This window comes from Cheilinus undulatus, linkage group 11 (assembly GCF_018320785.1).
Source record: "Cheilinus undulatus linkage group 11, ASM1832078v1, whole genome shotgun sequence".
In the NCBI taxonomy this organism is placed as follows: Eukaryota; Metazoa; Chordata; class Actinopteri; order Labriformes; family Labridae; genus Cheilinus; species Cheilinus undulatus.
In genome coordinates this window covers 38,395,575-38,413,146 of record NC_054875.1, presented here as the reverse complement: position 1 = coordinate 38,413,146, position 17,572 = coordinate 38,395,575, and the positions used below count along the sequence as shown (strand labels likewise).

The 17,572-nt window shown below is 40.6% G+C and overlaps 1 protein-coding gene across 1 annotated transcript in view; it reads left to right on the top strand.

The window, feature by feature from the left end:
* The first annotated feature begins 2,540 nt into the window (after positions 1-2,540).
* Positions 2,541-17,572, top strand: part of iqsec2b (IQ motif and Sec7 domain ArfGEF 2b) — a 76,095-nt gene continuing 61,063 nt past the window's right edge. The window contains 1 exon segment of the mRNA XM_041799254.1: positions 2,541-4,214. Coding sequence (XP_041655188.1) covers positions 3,763-4,214 — 452 coding nt within the window. The 5' untranslated portion in view covers positions 2,541-3,762.

Here is a 17,572-nt window from a genome sequence, read left to right as displayed (position 1 = left end):
GAGAGATTGGATTAGGTGAGTGGGAGAGATGATTTTAAATGTGCAGGGGGGAAAAGGGCTGTATAGTTAGAAACGGGGTGACATGTGTGCCAGGGAATAAAGAATAAGATGTAAAAGTTGAATGAGACACACAGAAAGGGTAAAAAATCTGATCATTTCCTCCAGAGATCAATTATTAAATCTGCTTTTTACAGCAACATGGCTCTTACATTTCCTCTGCACGCCCATCACTCAGTATAATAATAGTGTCCTTTACTGTACACCTGTGTGAGCTGCTGGAGAGCGAGAGAGAGAAGTGGGTGAATTCATAGGCAGCGTCTCAGTTCAGATATGAGCACTTAAGTACTGTCACTAAAAATAACAGCGCTCTGAGGCTGCCTCGCTCTCTCTCATGTTGTCCTAAGCTGCATCCTTCTGTTCATGTCAGCTCAGACGTACAAAAAATATCACCGCAGTTATTACAGCGATGCTGCAGTTTAAACTGATCTTAAATCAGGCTGACATGGACTTTAATAAGTGGATATACAGCAGCCAGTTGGCTTCATTTCCAGGCTAAACATAAAAATGATGTAAAAATGTAGCGCGAGGGGGAATTTGGTGGCATCACATCCAGAGGGGATAGATAACAGTGTACAGTAATGCTTTCTAAATGTGCGCTGGAGCTCAACAGGGTTTCTGAAGACTGTAAAGCTACAAAGCGAGGTGCAGAGCAAGGCTTTTCCAGTCCCTTCAAAATAAAATACCATGCATGCACTAGGCACTTTTCATTGCTCTGTTGTGCCCAGATGTGACTAATGTTATTAACAGCATTTGGGAGAGAGATATATTCTTTATATTCCATGTTGTTAAATTTAAAGAATTATATGTGTTTTTGGAAGGATGATCAAAAATTGTAAAAGTTAGTTTTTTTGAAATATAAACTTGTTGTTAAACTTGAAAAATAAAAGTTTCTCGTTCATTGAGTTGTTTTCTTTTCAACAATGACAAAAGATGTGTGCTGACATGTCTGTGGTTGCGCTGATCCTTGGTAGCTGCTCAAGCACACCTCAGTCGCTGTCGCACCTCGGTCGCGGCTACGTCTTGTGTTCTGTTGCTCTGATTGGCCCATAAAGATGTGACTGACAGCACATTCATCCAATCACACTCCGAGTTTTTTCAACTCCTCTGCCCTTTCCCAAACGCTAAGTATTGAAAGTTTTCCAGATGGATGTGTGAAACAAATCCAGGTTAATACTGGAGTGTTTTTTCAGCAACAAACTTCACAGGCATATTTTGGGAACCTCTAAGACAAATACAGACTTGTCTTAATAGGGTGAAATATGTGACCTTTAAGACTTTTTTTTAAGTTAAATACATATATTTACACAAAAATATCCCCTTTCAATCCAAGCCAATAACCGCTTTCGGGTTTTTTTTATTTTCTCTATGACTTTTTGTGAAAGTGGTGAGGTCATTTGGAAACTTTATGAACATAGTTACATGAGGCCAGCTGCTGATTTTTGCAGGCTAAATTGGGCCATTATGTCAGGCGCCAATTTGCTGTTTGTAATGGACCAATGTTGGTCGATGTATTTCCAGTTTAAGATTATCATTAAAATCAAACTTCAGTCAGAAACAAAGTCAGGCAGTACATTCATGATATAACCACACCGCAAACACTGTAGACGAAACATTTCATAAATAAATCAGGGGAAAAAAAAAATAGGAACGTAACCCAGGATTAAATTATGTGTGGACCCATTTTACAAATAGTTCTACAACTGTTGGCCTGCTTTGGTTTCGTTAGCTTTAGCCACTTACATACGCTAACCTACGCTAGCTATGTAATTACCGTTAGTACGTAAAGCAATATAGCTAAATTAGCTTTAGCAACATGAGCTACTTTAGCTACGCACTTACATTATATGTAGACTATACATAGCGGAGCTAATGGAGCTACATTAGCTATGCTTTCTAGGTTAGGATACTTTCATGGAGGCCAAGATTGTTTCCTGTAAGCAGACCGTTTACTCAGCTTTATAAAACGTTTTGTAATCAGGTTTTACAGGTCATAACCATTACCTTAACCCTTACCCTAACCATAAATAGGAGTTTAATCCAAATTTATTTCAAACATTTTAGCATGTATTTCCTTTCTGACAGAGACAGCGTCTCTGAATGAATGAATAATCAATGCGGTTCAAATTTTTTTTTAAAAGTCATGTTCAAAAAACACATTGAATTAAATGAATAGATAGGAAGGTTATTAACTGTTCATTATGAGAAAAAAACAAAGGTTTTAGAACACAAAAATTGTATGTTTAAGTGCAAGCATCGAAACCCTGTAGCCTTCTGTGGCAATGGATTTTGTTGGGTTTTTTTTTCATTGACATTGCGTATTTTATTTCATTTTATTCAACAATAATATTTTTTATGTAAAACATGCTCCCACCAATTTATAGGTTTCCAAAAAGGCTGAAGCAGTTCATTTTATTTTGAAAGTCGGGGCCGGATGTCCGGTGTAGTTGTGTCTGACTCGACGTTGATGCTCTCAGAGGAAGAGCCGCACGCATCGCTGCAGTTCAGAGAAACCTCCGTGTTTCTGCGGCACCGCAAAGAAGATTGACGGCTGCTCTCCTGCGTGGATTACCGAGCTGACTCCGCCAAACTCCACTCAGATAAGTAGGACATAAATCAACCTGTTCCTAGCTTAAAAACTGATTCAGACCCGCGCCTGAAAGCGGCAAAGTGCACTTTAAAGATTTACCACAGCTTATTGAGACTTTCGAGCAGGTCGAAGATATTCCGGATAGTTTCCTATTCTTAACAAGTTTTTATCTCCAAGAGCAGTGTTTGTGAATGCGTGACGAGGAAGTAAACTGTGCATTAACCTCGGATGAAAAAGCCCAGAGACGCGTTGGAGGCTAAAGTGAATCGTAAACTCCAAAAGATGTAGTTTTCTGGGAGCAGTGGGGGGATTCGGACCCTGAGAATGAACTTAGTGAGCCACCTGGGCTTACTTTCTGTGCTGTAGAGACACAGCGAGCCATGGGTTGAAAGCGACGATGATAGACTGCGGGGATACTCAACGTGGGAGGGAGCAGAATTTTCTGTGTTATGTAATGATTGACAGCAACTGATAATTAGTGGTTGAGCTTTAATAGCAATCCCAATCATCCCTTTCCCCCTTTCCCTTAAGTAGAGGCTGAAGAGAGCTCATTTTTACATGTTTTATGACGAAATATAACAGCTCAGTGGATAAAGATTATATTTTTCTTAATGCTTTGTATGATAATTCGATTAGAGAGCCATTTAAGCAAGCCTAATGCCTAATTAAGTCTGTATCAATTATCCAGTTTTTGAATATTCAGCTTGGTGATTAAGATCCCTCATAATGCCCCAAACTCTTGACCCACTCCATGCACATTTGGCATGGTCTTTCAAAATGGCTTCAACTCCAGGAAATCAGACAATCAACAGTATTTTGAGCTGCTTTTTTTGTGATGAACTCTTTTCTCTGCATTGCAACACTTTAAACAGCCATTAAGATGCTATAATGCTCGTTTTTTCCCTCAAATTTGGGGACATGTAGTCATTTTTAACCTCGAGATCTCTTCATCTCAGTGACTTTCTGTTTACAAACATCAAACACTAGAGGTAAATCTTCACTAGTCGTTGGCGCCTCCCTCCCCCCCACTCATCAGGGCTGGTGGGGGGGGTGGATCTCGACCCCACGGGGGTCCAAACCGTGGTGGTCACAACCCTAAAGGCAGGGTTTCCACCATGGAGACCAGCCCGGAGAGCCCGAACCGGGCAGTGGAGTACCTCCTGGAGCTCAACAACATCATTGAGAGCCAGGCCAAGCTCCTGGAGACCCAGCGCCGCCGCATCGAGGAGCTGGAGGGCCAGCTGGACCGAGTCAGCCAGGAGAACCAGGACCTGAGGCAGGAACGCAGCCCGCGTGGGACCGGCTCAGACACCCCTGAGCAGAACCACAACCACAGCCAGCCTCTGTCCCTGCCCATCCACCATGGCGGTGGCAGCGGCGGGAACAGTGGTACATCTGCGGCTCAGGCACCATCTGGATCAGCCACCACTCCAGGGCCCAGCAGGGAGAGGAGGGGCCACACCAGGCTGACTCGAGGTCTCTCCTGCGGCTCAAACACCACCGAGAGAGACCGGCTTGAGCGCACTGACAGCACGGACACCAACACCAGCTCCACCATACGCAGAAAGTAAGTTCTCCTCCAACACTCCTATTGGTCAGGTCACCAATGGCCTCATGTCATAGCACAGGAATGTCAGAGATTTTGTCCAGGTTGCTCTAAATTACACTGATGACCAAAGTCTGCAGAACACCCATCATGTCACATCATGTATATACTAAGCTTGTATAATGACATGCCGCATGGAACCTCTCCAGTCTTTAGAGATAATCCTCACAGTAATGGGACTTAACCTAAGAGGGGAATCTTTAATTCACTGCTGTGAGGAAATATGCAGAGTTCAGGAGGATTATGGGTAGAGTGATAAGTGCTCAAGGTGTCCATTACATCATGCTGTGTGACTGTGCCTGCAGAGAGTTTGATCTTACTTAAATCAAACCCGCTGCACAGTCTCTTAAATCATTTCAGAGATACTGGAGTGCTGCTTTTCTCTTTTGTGTTACCTAGATTTAAGGATTGGCTGATCCCCAGTTTCCCTTGGATACTAGTGTGGTTAAAAAGAAAACCATGACATTTTGCACGCTTTTAATAACATTACACGCAGTGCAAGCACCATGCTGTTGTTGTTTGTTTTTGTCACACAGTAGCACACTTGAAACTATTCTATTCAATAGGAATAAATGGTAACTATTGACATCCATGCTGAGACTGCTTTTTAACCAGTTTAGGAAGCCAGTATCCATACTGGTAGTGACATGGGCATTGCTATTGCTTGTGCTTGCTGTGGCATTCTAGACAGTTAGTAGAGATGCTCCAGTACATTTTTCCTCCCAATACTGACTCAGATACCTGCCTTGAGTACTCGTAGATTCTGACTTGGATATTGATGAAATTAAAGCCAATACACAAGATTATCAAAGGTCATGACTGGTATCAGTATCACTAAAGGCTTTCACCAATAATGGTCTGATTATTGGAGGCCCATACTTGTATAAGGGATGCTGTTGGAGGCCTATACCAGTAGTGGTGCCAGTCCTGGATGCCTTTACTGATAATGTTATGATTATTGGAAGCGAGGTACAGATATTGGCGACAGTACTGGATCCCTGTTCCAGTAATGGTTGGTTATTCAAAGCTGATACTGATATTGGCACCAATAATCCTATGGGTCTTTGAGGTTGATACAGAAATTGATTTTAGCGCTGGATGCTTCTACCAGTATTGAAGGCCAATACCGATACTGGTCTAAGAACTGGAAGCCTAAAAGTAAAATGGCATGGTTATCCGAGACAGGTAAAGATATTGGAGGCCTATAACAGTACTGTTTCAGATAGTTATACAAGTATTTAAAATCTTTTATGATTATAGTATTTTTAGGGCCATTTCTGATATTGTTATTAATAATGGTTGGTAGGGATGCACTGATCCACTTTTTTTCAGTTCCGATCCGATTCCAATAAATATGTGCCAATACCAATACTGTTACTCTTATTGTTGTTGGTGTAATGTGTGAGGTTACATGAGGCTGTAGTAAACCACCCAGCTCCTCTTATTAAAAAGCAAAAAAATAAAAAATACAAAAACAAATTGAATTTAAATGTATTCCAAAAATATTTATTTGAACTACCACTAAAAAATAAATATCAACACTATCCAAAAACCAACAACAACTGAGTATAACTTATAAACAACAATAATGCTCTTTGATGAACCTCCCGCCACTAGAGACCATTGTAGCTTCAGTTAATGGCTGCAGCCTTCCACTATGACCTTTCACCGGATGTAAACAATGAGAAGCTCAGCGGTGGCTAAGCTGTTAGTGTATAGTAGGAAGACCGCGGTACAACAGTTTTCCAAAGTAGTAAATGGAAATAAAGTGGCATGTGGGCTGTCGAGGGTTAAGCTCATATATGACGACTCACCCAAAGTGAAAAGAAGCCAAATATCAAAGCACGATATTAATCTGCAAAGAGGTACGAAGGAGGGCGGCGCTAGCTTTCAGTGCTAGCTACGCTGTACAGAGTATTATCAGGCTAACATCACACCCACCCTTCTTTGTGTTCTCTCATCTTTAGACTAGTTTTGACTATTCTAAATATAGATTTACATTTAATCTACTAGGTATTTATACCGCAAAGAACATCCCTAACTCATACTAGCTCAGTTACACACAGACTGTCTCGTGTTAGACTGCAGTGCGTTCATGGTCTACCGCAGACTGTAGGATGGATTTTGATCAGCTACTTGGATCGGCATCATCAGTCAGACATCCATTCTTTTAATTATGTCCATATCGGACCTCATACCGATATTGGATTGGTCCCGTCCCAAGAAAGGGACAGGGCAGGATTGCAGTCCCTACCGCCCAAGTACAGCATTGATCAGTGGAAAACACTGTGAATGCTGGTCATGATACTGGTCTCAGTATTGTGGGCTTCTGCTGATTGGATAGGGATGCACTGAGTCATCAGTTAAACTGTACTGGCTGATGTTGGCCCTGTTGACAGACATCTGCCATCAGCAAACAATGTAGCAAAACATGAGTATTGGCACTGCCTCTAATATTAACTGGTACATCTCTTGTATTGGAGGCCTATTTCAATAATGGCAAGGCCATTGGAAGCTGACACAGATATTGGTATCAGCCTTTAAAGGGTAACTGCACACTTTTGCCTAAAGTGCATCTAATCTGGAATTCAAAAAAATGCTTTTAAAACACTTTAAGAATATTTGACACTTTTGCAACAATACATTGACATGACTAAACTAAAGGCACTTTCGTGTCCCAAACCACATACTTCTGTACAACAAGTAAATATTTTGAGTGCATAAGTGTGCAAAAGTTCACTCATTCTGAGAAGTAAACTCAAATACAGTGAACTACTGCTGCACTCAAAACTGTTCAAGAACTTAGTGTGGAACGATGGACACCTTGCACCATCAACGCCATAATGTTGATGTGGTAGGTACTGTTCTGCTAGCCCACTAGCTAAAGTTAGCGTTGCTAGCTTACGTTAGTATTAGTAACATCAGCAGTTTCACTGAAGAAAAAGGCATCTGAGGTGAAATTATTTCATTTTATTTAAGCGAATTGTGTTCAAATAAAATGCAAGTTACAAGAATTTAATAGCGGGTGAAAATATCTGTCAAATTTCAGTTTGCTTACGACTTGCTATTGAAAAAGAAACAGAAGAAGAAAACAGGTGATTACACCATCATCGATTTGGGAAATGCTAATGTGTTAAGTGTACTGTAATACAGTACACTAAAAGAAGCTCAGGGTTAGTTCATGCAGGACATGGTAGTCATACGTCCAGCCATGATCAGCTAAAAGCCAGCTGATTCCATTTAACACCTCCCAGCTCCCACAGCCAATCATAGCTCTTTCGCTCAACACAATGATGTATTAAAATGACATACTTCTCACAAATCTCTGCTTGCGTTAATGCTGATGCAACATGCTGCTTCATGGCAAAGCTAAACCTCCTCCACCCCAGCCTCCTCCTTTATAGCATAAAGCTTGTTGCACCCTCATATTGAGCTACTATGGATTAATTGCTTTTAGACAAATTTTATTGTATGCATTGTCATTAAGGTGTCCATACATATGGGGGTTTCTAGCTATATGCTCCCTGGAACGATAAAGGATGCCTTGACTAACCCAGGGAGCATCTATGGAGCAGAGCCTTCTCTGCTAAGTAAAACAGTATATTCATTTTGAAATAAAATGATAAAATGTATGCCGAGAGTGTTCCTGACTGGACAGATGTATACGATTTCAATTTAATTCAATCCAACCTTTACTGTCATTGCACAAAAGTACCACAAAATTTTCCATGCATCCTGGATGATTAAGGTAACAAGACTAGGTAAAAACCTAGTATATGGCTGACTGCAACTATCTGGGATGCTTGTTGAAATGCCTGACTGAAACATGTGTTCGGGCAGAGTGAATTTGTTATGATTGTTAGTAGTTTATTATTTTTAGCCACAGGTATAGTAAGTGGTTACTGAAATGTAAAAAGCTACATGTTGCCCTGTCTCTCGCTGTGTCTGGCTCCTTCTGCGTGTGGAGATAAACCCTGAGCAGCGTCATCCCTTTCCCCTCCTGCTTTCTTCTACCGCATCTGATTGGTTAAACACAGACACACATCGACTCAGCTGACGCTCTCTGTATCCTTTGCTATTACTGCGCGAATGGAAGCCAACACTACAAGAAAAGAGCAAAAACCTCTCCTTTGCACAGAAGAGCTGTCGGTGTGGCTCTGTGCTCTGGTTTCAACAAGAACAGCAGTCCTACTGCGACATCCATGCTAAAAGCTAACGGCGGACGAAACGGGACAAGCCCACTGCCATGATTGGAAAGCCACGCCGAAACAGACCAGGAGTAGAGCGAGAACATTTTTTTCTGTCACAGAAAGCTTTCAGTGTTGCTCTCTGCGCCTGTTTGGATTTAGACACGTTGTCTGGTTCAGACAAAATTGCGCTGCGGCTCAGTCCCAGCTAATAAGTCCACTAGCAGGCCTGCTAGAGTCAGGCTGGTATTGGTATTAGAGGATGGTATCGATACTGGAGGCCTATACCAACATTAGTGTAGTTATTAGATGCTGATTCCTGTTAGGTGTTTCTTAGAGGCTGGTACAGATATTTTTATTGGTATTTGAGGCCTATATGGATACTGGTAAGAATAAAATGTTCTGATAGTGATGTTTCTATGTGTATTTGAGGCCTACTTCTATAACTGTACTGTTGCTGGAGGCTGATACGGATACTAGTGGTATCTGTGTGGGCGGCCTGTACCAGTAATGGTACAGTTGTTGTGGGCTGATACTGATATTAGTATTGAAGGCCTAGAGTAATAATAATATTCATTGTAGTGTAAGTAGAGGCTGATACAGATATTGGTGAGGCTGCTACCAGTAGAGTTAGTAATTGGAGGCTGAAAAGCTAACGGTAGCTGTATTGAAGGGCTTTTTTTTGTAATTTACATTATGATCACATTCTATTTCATATGTTTGAGTTGTCAGGTATTATGCTGAGAAAAGCTTGACTCTATGCTGGAGGGTTATGGCTGTCTTTGATGGTGATCTGAACTTTCCACACCAGTGCTCCCCTTTAGTCCAAAAAAGAAATCCGCCCACGATTGGCTAAATCTGTGTTTTTCTTTTGCTCTTTACTCTTCAACTGTGGGTTGCTTGCTTTTTTCTCTTCTCCCCCCACTCCCCCAATCTCAAGGATGACCTAAAGTTAAGAGTACTGCAAAAAAAAAAAAAAAAATTCACACAGCTTTGGCAAACAGCAAGTGCATCTGTCCTCGCTTTTTTACTTCACCACGCACAGATAGTCGGCTTTTGTTCCCGGAAGCATTAGGCTTTGTGAGTAGGCAGCAATTCATGTAGAAAAAGTACACAGTGAAATATATTGTGACAGAAAACCATTGGTCTCTAAGCCAATGATAAGACTTCTCTGCATCGAATCTTCTCAGTAATAATTACTGGATTTTGCTCCCAATTCTCTTATCAGTGATTGATTCCGACTTTGCTGAATCCCTTATCGATTGCCATCCTCTGCTGTCTCCGTCCACTCATCATCTCTTGAGGGGTGGACTGAGTCATTACACAGAAGCACATTTAGTTATTTATGTAGGTGTTAAATGCAGCGATGATTTGCAAATGTAGATCTTGCATGTCCTCTCTTGTTAATTTGCCTGTAGCGCTTGTAGCATGACTTTGGATCCAAGCTCAGACAAGCGTATCATACGAAGTGTCACATTTAATAAAGAGTCACCCGCACAGTGGAGAGCCATATTGTCCCCGTCTGGCTGTGAGTCAGCCGAACCCAAAACTGGCCGACTAGCTTAGGTCAGCGACAGTACACCCCCCCTCCTCTGATACTGGATCAGATTGGAACATGGATTTTCTTCATCGCCAAAGCGTGTGTTGCTCTAAATATGGCGTCAAATCAGAGCTGGAGACAGAAGGAAAATGTAGGAGAGGGAAAAAGACGACAAGGGGGAGGAAAGTGACTGGGCGACCTTACTCAGCAGGCTTCAGTCTAAAAGAGAAAAGGTGGAACACTCACACTGATTTGCCATCTGTCAATAGAGTGTGAGCACGAGAGAGAGGAGAGGGGACAGAGTCTGGTCCAGGGAAGGCAAAGCTTGTTTTTTTTTGTCCAATTAATTTTTGTTCTTCCAGCAGGACTCCTCTGCACTCTCTGTGCCTCACGAAACTATTTCAATTCTGGACAACGAAGCTGAATAAACTGTCCCCGTTTTTTATTTTCAGCCATTCGTGCGGCATCAAAAACAAAGTTGCCCCCCTCTCTTCTTCTTCCTCCCTGGGGCAAACTGTAAACAGCTGTCCCGAAATGCTAGCCCCCTTTTTTCTCCCGTTAATGGCGGTGTGAACAATGCGAGTCGGAGGCCTTTGGGGGAAATGATTTTCAACGTCAAGTACCCTCTTCAAGAAGCGGCAGGGTTGAGGGCATCGCTGCGGCTCGCTGCGAGCGTGGCAGATGTTTTCTTGTTGTTATTTTGGGAGAGGTCATGCAAGAACATTTCAGGCATGAGCTTATGCATGTTGTGTGAGTGAATACATCTTTATATAATGTATGTGCTGGTGTGAGTGCACCAAAAAGTGTGAAAAATGGAGGGGGGTCTACACAGAGAGTGCATGAGAGATTAATTAGTGTGACCAGAGTATAATTACCACTGGCCCTGGGGTGATAATTAATGCTTCTTGTGTATTTCTACGTGTATTTTCATCTGTGAGTGTGTTTTCATGCACAGCTGGATATAACCTGGCCGGCCCATTATTAGACAGTAAATATGATCCTGCAGGCTCTCATGTTATGATGATGTGTCAGTTCTCTGCATGGGTGAGAGATCACATCCTTCATTATGAGCCACATACATGCAGGGGTGGGAAGTACTACATTTGATCATATTACTCTAATTTCTGGGGTGTCAAACTCATTTTGGGTCTAAGGCCAGATTTGCTCCAATGAGAAGACCTGAGGGCCGGATTCTTTAGGCCGGGAGTGTAAAGGTCAATTGCGGATTCTGAATTTAGGCCTAACCTAAGAGCCTAACAAGGTCAACATTTAAACATTAACTGTCAACCTCATTTTCACCATTAGTAAAATATGAAAAATATAAATAACACTGATAATAAATCATTCTGAAATGAAAAAATGTAAAAATGATCATTTTAAAGGCTCAAAGTCTGAGATCAAAAGTCAAACTTATTAGTTCAAAAGGTCAAAACACAAAATTTAAAGGCAAAATAATGTTTTTAAAAAGCAAATAAATTAGATAAAAGTCAAAATCCCAAGTTTAAAAGGAAAAGATATGACTTAGAATTTTTAACTGGGAATGTTGAAGGTCAAAACATGAAAAAAGTCAAAATCATACGTTTCAGTCAGAATTTTGTGATGCAAAATTGAGAATATGAAATGACAACATGAATTTCTTTTCTCACCTTCCTGAGTTTTTATCATACTTCTTTTACTCTTTACTTGTTCGTTTTTTTTTTTTGTTTTTTTTTATAATTTAACAAGGATATTTAAATCATCAACGTTAAGTTTACCAGAGGAAAGCTGCAGACCCCATACTGGTGGGCCAATAATAATAGAAAGATCATGATCTTGTGGGCCGGATACAACTGTACCATGGGCCGGGAGTTTGGCACCTGTGCTCTAATTAAATAGCTTTTTTTCTGTACTTGTACTATTTTGATTAATTTTACTTTTATGCAAGTATATTCAAGGAGGAGAATTATACTTTACATTTTACAACCCTAGTTCCAAAAAAGTTGGGACACTGTGTAAAATGTAAATAAAAACAGAATGCAATGATTTTCAAATCTCATAAACACATATTAATAGAGGTAGGATTTTTTTAATAAAAGAAGGGACGGGGCAACAAAAGCCTGATAAAAGTAAGTGGTATTAACAGAAAACAGCTGGAGGAGGTAAGGAATAGGGATGCACACAGTTAAATGGTTAAATTTGTTTACCAGATTAGTCGTCGCCAGATTTACGAGTTGGTTAAACTAATTACCTATCATTTTTTAAAAAACAGGCTTGAAATCCCGGTCTATAATGCTTTTTTAAACTGTAATGAACCTCCCACCACTAGAGGCCGCTATAGCTTCAGTTACTGGCCACTGCCTTCCTGTCTAAGCTTTCTCCTAGCACTTCACTGGACATGAATATGAGAACCTCAGCGGTAGCTTAGCAGTTAGTGTGTGTTTTTAACAAGTAAATGGAAATAAATTGGTATGTAGGCCGTCAAGGGTTGAACCCAGCTTACGTGAAAAGGTCACACATCAAAGCACAATATCAATCTGCAAAGAGGAACGAAGGCTGGCGGAGCTAGCTGCTAATGTTAGCCATGCTGTACAGAATATATCAGGCTCACATCGCACCCGCTCTCCTCTTCAGACTAGTCGGTTAAACTAAATTTAAATGAGCATTTAGCTGAATGAGGAAAAAGACGCCTGGGAACATCCTTAGTCAGTAACAGGACTGGCCATAAAAGGAGCATTTTGGGGAGGCAGAGTCTCTCAAAGGTAAAGCTGGTCAGGGGTTCACCAATCTACCAAAAACTGTCTAAAAATTCTGAAACTATGTCAGAAAAAATGCTTCTCAATATAAAATTGCAAAGACTTTGAATATTCCACTATTTACTGTCCATAATATCATAGGAAGATCCAGAGAATCAGGAGAAAGCTCTGTGAGCAATAGGTCAACGTGGGGTGCTTGTGATCTTCAGGCCCTTAGGCAGCATTACATTAAAAACAGGTTTGATTCTGTACTGGAAATCTCTGCATGGACTCAGGAATCGTTCTAGAAATCATTGTCTGTTGACACAGTTGGCTGTGCCATTCACAAATGCAAGTCAAAGCTGTATCACGCAAAGAAGAAGTCAAATGCTGCTGTCTTCTCTGGGCTCATTTAAAATGGACAGAAGCGAAATAGAAAACTGTTCTGTGGTCAGATGAATCAAAATTTGAAGTTCTTTTTGTGTCCTGTGGACTAAAGAGGGGAGGGGCACAGTTCAAAAACCTGCATCTCTGATGGTATCAGGCTGCATTAGCGTCTATGGAGTGGCCACTATAAATGCTGAAAAGAGTGAAGAGATTTTAGAGCAACATACGCTTCTTTTACCATTGTCTCGCTTCCTCTCTTCTTTTAGTCTGTGAACTTCTGGAGTGTGTGGACACCAGCTACTGGAGTTTCAGTAGAGGAATATCTGCCCCAACTTTTTTGGAATCTGGGTTGTACTTTTACTTAAAGTATATCAATTGCCTTAGATGAAATATATCAAATACTTCTTTTCATTTTTATGCTAATGACATGGTTATCTATTGCTCTGCCCCTACGCCTGCACAAGCTTCTGCAAATCTTCAGCACGCTTTTGATTCAGTCCAAGATCAGCTTTGTCAGCTGCAACTTGTTCCAAATACTGATGAAACTAAACTCATATTCTTTATATTGTCAAGAGAAAGAAAAATGACTTTGTCAGAGACAAGTGTTTATGAATACAGTCAAGAAAAAGAGCTGGTACTCTCTTTTAAATTCTTGACAAAAACTTGTCTTTAAAGGAGCACATTCAGTATGTTGCTGTAAAACTGAAGATTTTACTTTGTTTTTGCTACAGAAAGAAGTCCTTTTTCTCCTTCTGTGTCAAGAAGAGACTAGTTTAGTCCACTTTATTTTTACCTGTCCTCGATTATGGTGATGTACAGTACAACACAATTCCAAAAAACAGTTGGGGCACTGTGTAAAATGTCAGTAAAAACAAAATGCAAGGATTTGCAAATCTAATAAAGCCATATTTTATTCACAGCAGAACATAAGGAACATATCAGATGTTGAAACTGAGACATTTTACCGTTTTAAATATTTAAATATTAGGTCATTTGAAATTTGATAGCAGCAACACATCTCAAAAAAGTAAGGACGGTGCAGTGTTTACCATTTTGTAGCATGCATTCTTCTTCTTACAACAGTCTATAAACATCTGGAAGTGATGTTCCAGCTGCTGGAGTTTTGGGAGAAGAATGTTATCCCATTCTTGTCTGATGTAGAATTCTTTCTGCTCAACAGTCCTGGATCTTCCTTGCTGGAATTTCTGTTTTACTATGTTTTTAAATTAGGGGTGTAAAGGTACGCGTATTCGTACTGTACCGATTCGGTACAGGCCTCTCTGTCCGGTACAGACATGTACCGAACAGATACATGTGGAATGAAGCTCATACACAGACGGAAAACTAGAGCGCAACTCACACTGTCCTGGCAACCACAACCACAGCAAACTACAGCAACAGCCTGAATATTCCCTGATAAAAGTGTCCTGTTTAGGAATACTTTGTTTCCCAGTAAAATACAACACTGGACAAAGACAACCACAATAGCGCTGACATTATTTCAGCAGGTGTGTCGCTGACAGCACATCGTCCAGCCGACCAACCAAGGCATTTGAAAAGGCACCACTCAATCAAGAACGTCACTGTAACAAGGAGGAACAACAAAAAGTCTCACTAGCTGGTTATGAATTTCCCATTATCTAAGATCTTTTCATTATGCATAACAAGGGTGCTCTGGTTTTGTAAATAAAAGTAGTTCTAAATGCAGTACCTTCAACTGTCAGCCTCCGAGGAAGGGAAAAGAGGGGACTCCATCATGCCTGCAGCTGCGTCATAGGTAAAGTTATCCACGGCTCTAACCTCCTTATCCGCCAAGATGGGCTGTGAAAGTTCACCCAAACATTGTAGTAGGTCCCACTGGTTAAAAAAGCAACCCAGTGCTGAAGTCCGTGTTGACATCTGCAGGATAGACGTTCATTAGCATACTTAACAAGCCAACTTACAGTTATATGATGATGCATTCAAGTTAGCTGGAAAATTTTAGAGTTTAAAGAACGTATATAAATGTCAATATATCAATTAAAATAACCAAGTAATTCAAAAAAAGTATTTATTTAGTAATATTTGAATTCATTGAAGACCTTTTGGAAGGATATTTCAGCATTATTAATAATTTAAATGTAATTTATACAGCCTATTTATTTTAATACAATTTAATAAATAAAAATAGTAATACATTCTGCCATTTATTCGCAGTTCGTACCGATCTGTGACTTTAAAGCCAAGGTATGTACCAAATCGAAATTTTTCTGTACCATTACACCCCTGTTCTAAATGTTTTCTATTGGTGAAAGTTCTGGACTGCAGGCAGGTCTCGTACTCTTCTACTGTGAAGCCATGCTGTTGTGATGGATTCTGTATGGGGTTCAGCATTGTCTTGCTGAAATATTCAAGGCCCGCCCCAAAAGATGTTTTCTGGATTGGAGCATATGTTGCTCCAAAACCTCTATATACTTTTAAGCATTGATCGTGCCTTTCCAGATGTGTAAGCTGCTCATGCCATAGACACTAATGTAGTCCCATACCATCAGAGATGCAGACTTTTTATGCAAGTATATTCAAGGTGAAGACTGCAGTGTTTCTGGATCATGTTCACATATGGCTTCTTCTTTGTATAATACAGCTTTAACTTGCATTTGTGGATGTGGTGACAAAGTCTTCACCTTTTACACTGCAGAACATTTTTCTGAAATTGCTCCACAATTTTTGGAAGCAGTTTTTCACAGATTTACAGAGCCTCTACCCATTTTTACTTCTGATTGACCCTTCCCCTTTAAAATGCTCCATTTGTACACAGTAATGCAGGACACGGCATTTGAGGTTTTCAAAAAAATATTAAGATTTTGATTCAACTGACCACAGAACAGTTTTCCATTTGCCTCAATCCAATTTCAATCAATTTTTGCCCTGAGAAGATGGCAGCATTTCTGGATCTTTTTCACATGTGGCTGCTTCTTTGCAAGACACAGCTTTGACTTGCATTTATGGCACAGTGAACTGTGTTGAGAGACGATGTGTTTATAATTTTATGATCTGAAATTGTTCCACAAACTTTAGGTGCAGTTTTTTACTGACTTGTGAATCACTTCCCATTTTTACTTCTTAGTGACTCTACCTCTCTAAAATGCTCCTTTAATTCCCAGCCATAGACGGCACAGCATCATCGGTTTCCAAAACGGACTTCAAATTTTGATATGACCACAGAACAGTTTTCCATTTGCCTCGGTCCATTTTAAATCAGCTTTTGCCCGGAGAAGGCCGAATCTTTTTCACATATGGCTGCTTTTGTGCATGATACAGCTTTAACTTCCATCTGAGGATGGTGCAGCGAACGGTTTTGACAGAAAATGTCTTCAAAATGTAACATTGAGGGACTTTTTTCCAAAATTTTTCCAAAATTGTTAGATGAAGGTTTCCACATTTAGGTGAACCCCAACCCATCTTTATTTTTGAAAGACTCTACCTCTATAAAATGCTCCTTTTATATCCAGTGATGCTACTGACCTGTTGCCAATTAACCTAGTAAGTTGCAAAATGCTCCTCCAGCTGTTTTTCATGACTACCACTTACTTTTCAAGCCTTTTGCTGCCCTGTCCCTACTTTTTTTGAGATATGTTGCTGCCATCAAATTCATAATGAGCTGATGTTTTTCATGGAATGGTAAAATATCTCAGTTTCAACATCTGATTTGTTGTCTACTTTCTGTTGTGAGATTTGCAAATGATTGCGTTCTATTTTATTGACATTTTATGCAGCGTCCCAGCTTTTTTGGAAATGGGATTGTACTAAAGCCAATTCTACCCACGTAACTGTACTTTTACTTAATTATTAAAGTCTTGAACTTGAACACCTCTGGAAACTAAAGGTTTTTACTCAAGTACATTATTAGAACAGTAATTTTGCTTTCACATTTCAGTCAAAGTAATAGTACTTTTGAGTACAGGATTCTTGTCTCCTTCCACCCCTGCATACATCCTCCTTCCTCTTCCTCAGCTCGAGGATGAGTGGCAGGAGCGGCTCCACTTCCTAGCGATGGCAGTGGCGCTGATACTCAGAGCTCTATTATTATGTAATGCACAAAAAGAGGACCAGAGCTATCTTCTTCACTTTCACTCTCACAGCAGGAGTGTCGAGGAGCTCCAAAGAGCCCTGCTAAGGTGCTCGTGCCTCCTCTCGTCTCTCTACTCAATCCATCTCGCTCTCTCCTTGCGTGCCTGTGCTCCAATCTCCTCCTGAACTGACATTAATTCTGTTGGGAACGCTAATGGGTTTTTGTTTCACAAAGAAGCACAATTTGCTAATTTTGTGTAGCTCTAATACACATTACCCCTCTTCTCTCTCTCTTTCTCTAATTCTCTCTCTCACATACCCACGTACACACACTCACTCTCTCTCCCCCTCACTGTTTCTGTTTCCCACTGCTGCAGATATGACTCAGAGAAGCTGCAGAAATTACTTTTGTGCTATTCTCTTTCTCTTCCCCTCATCGCTCAC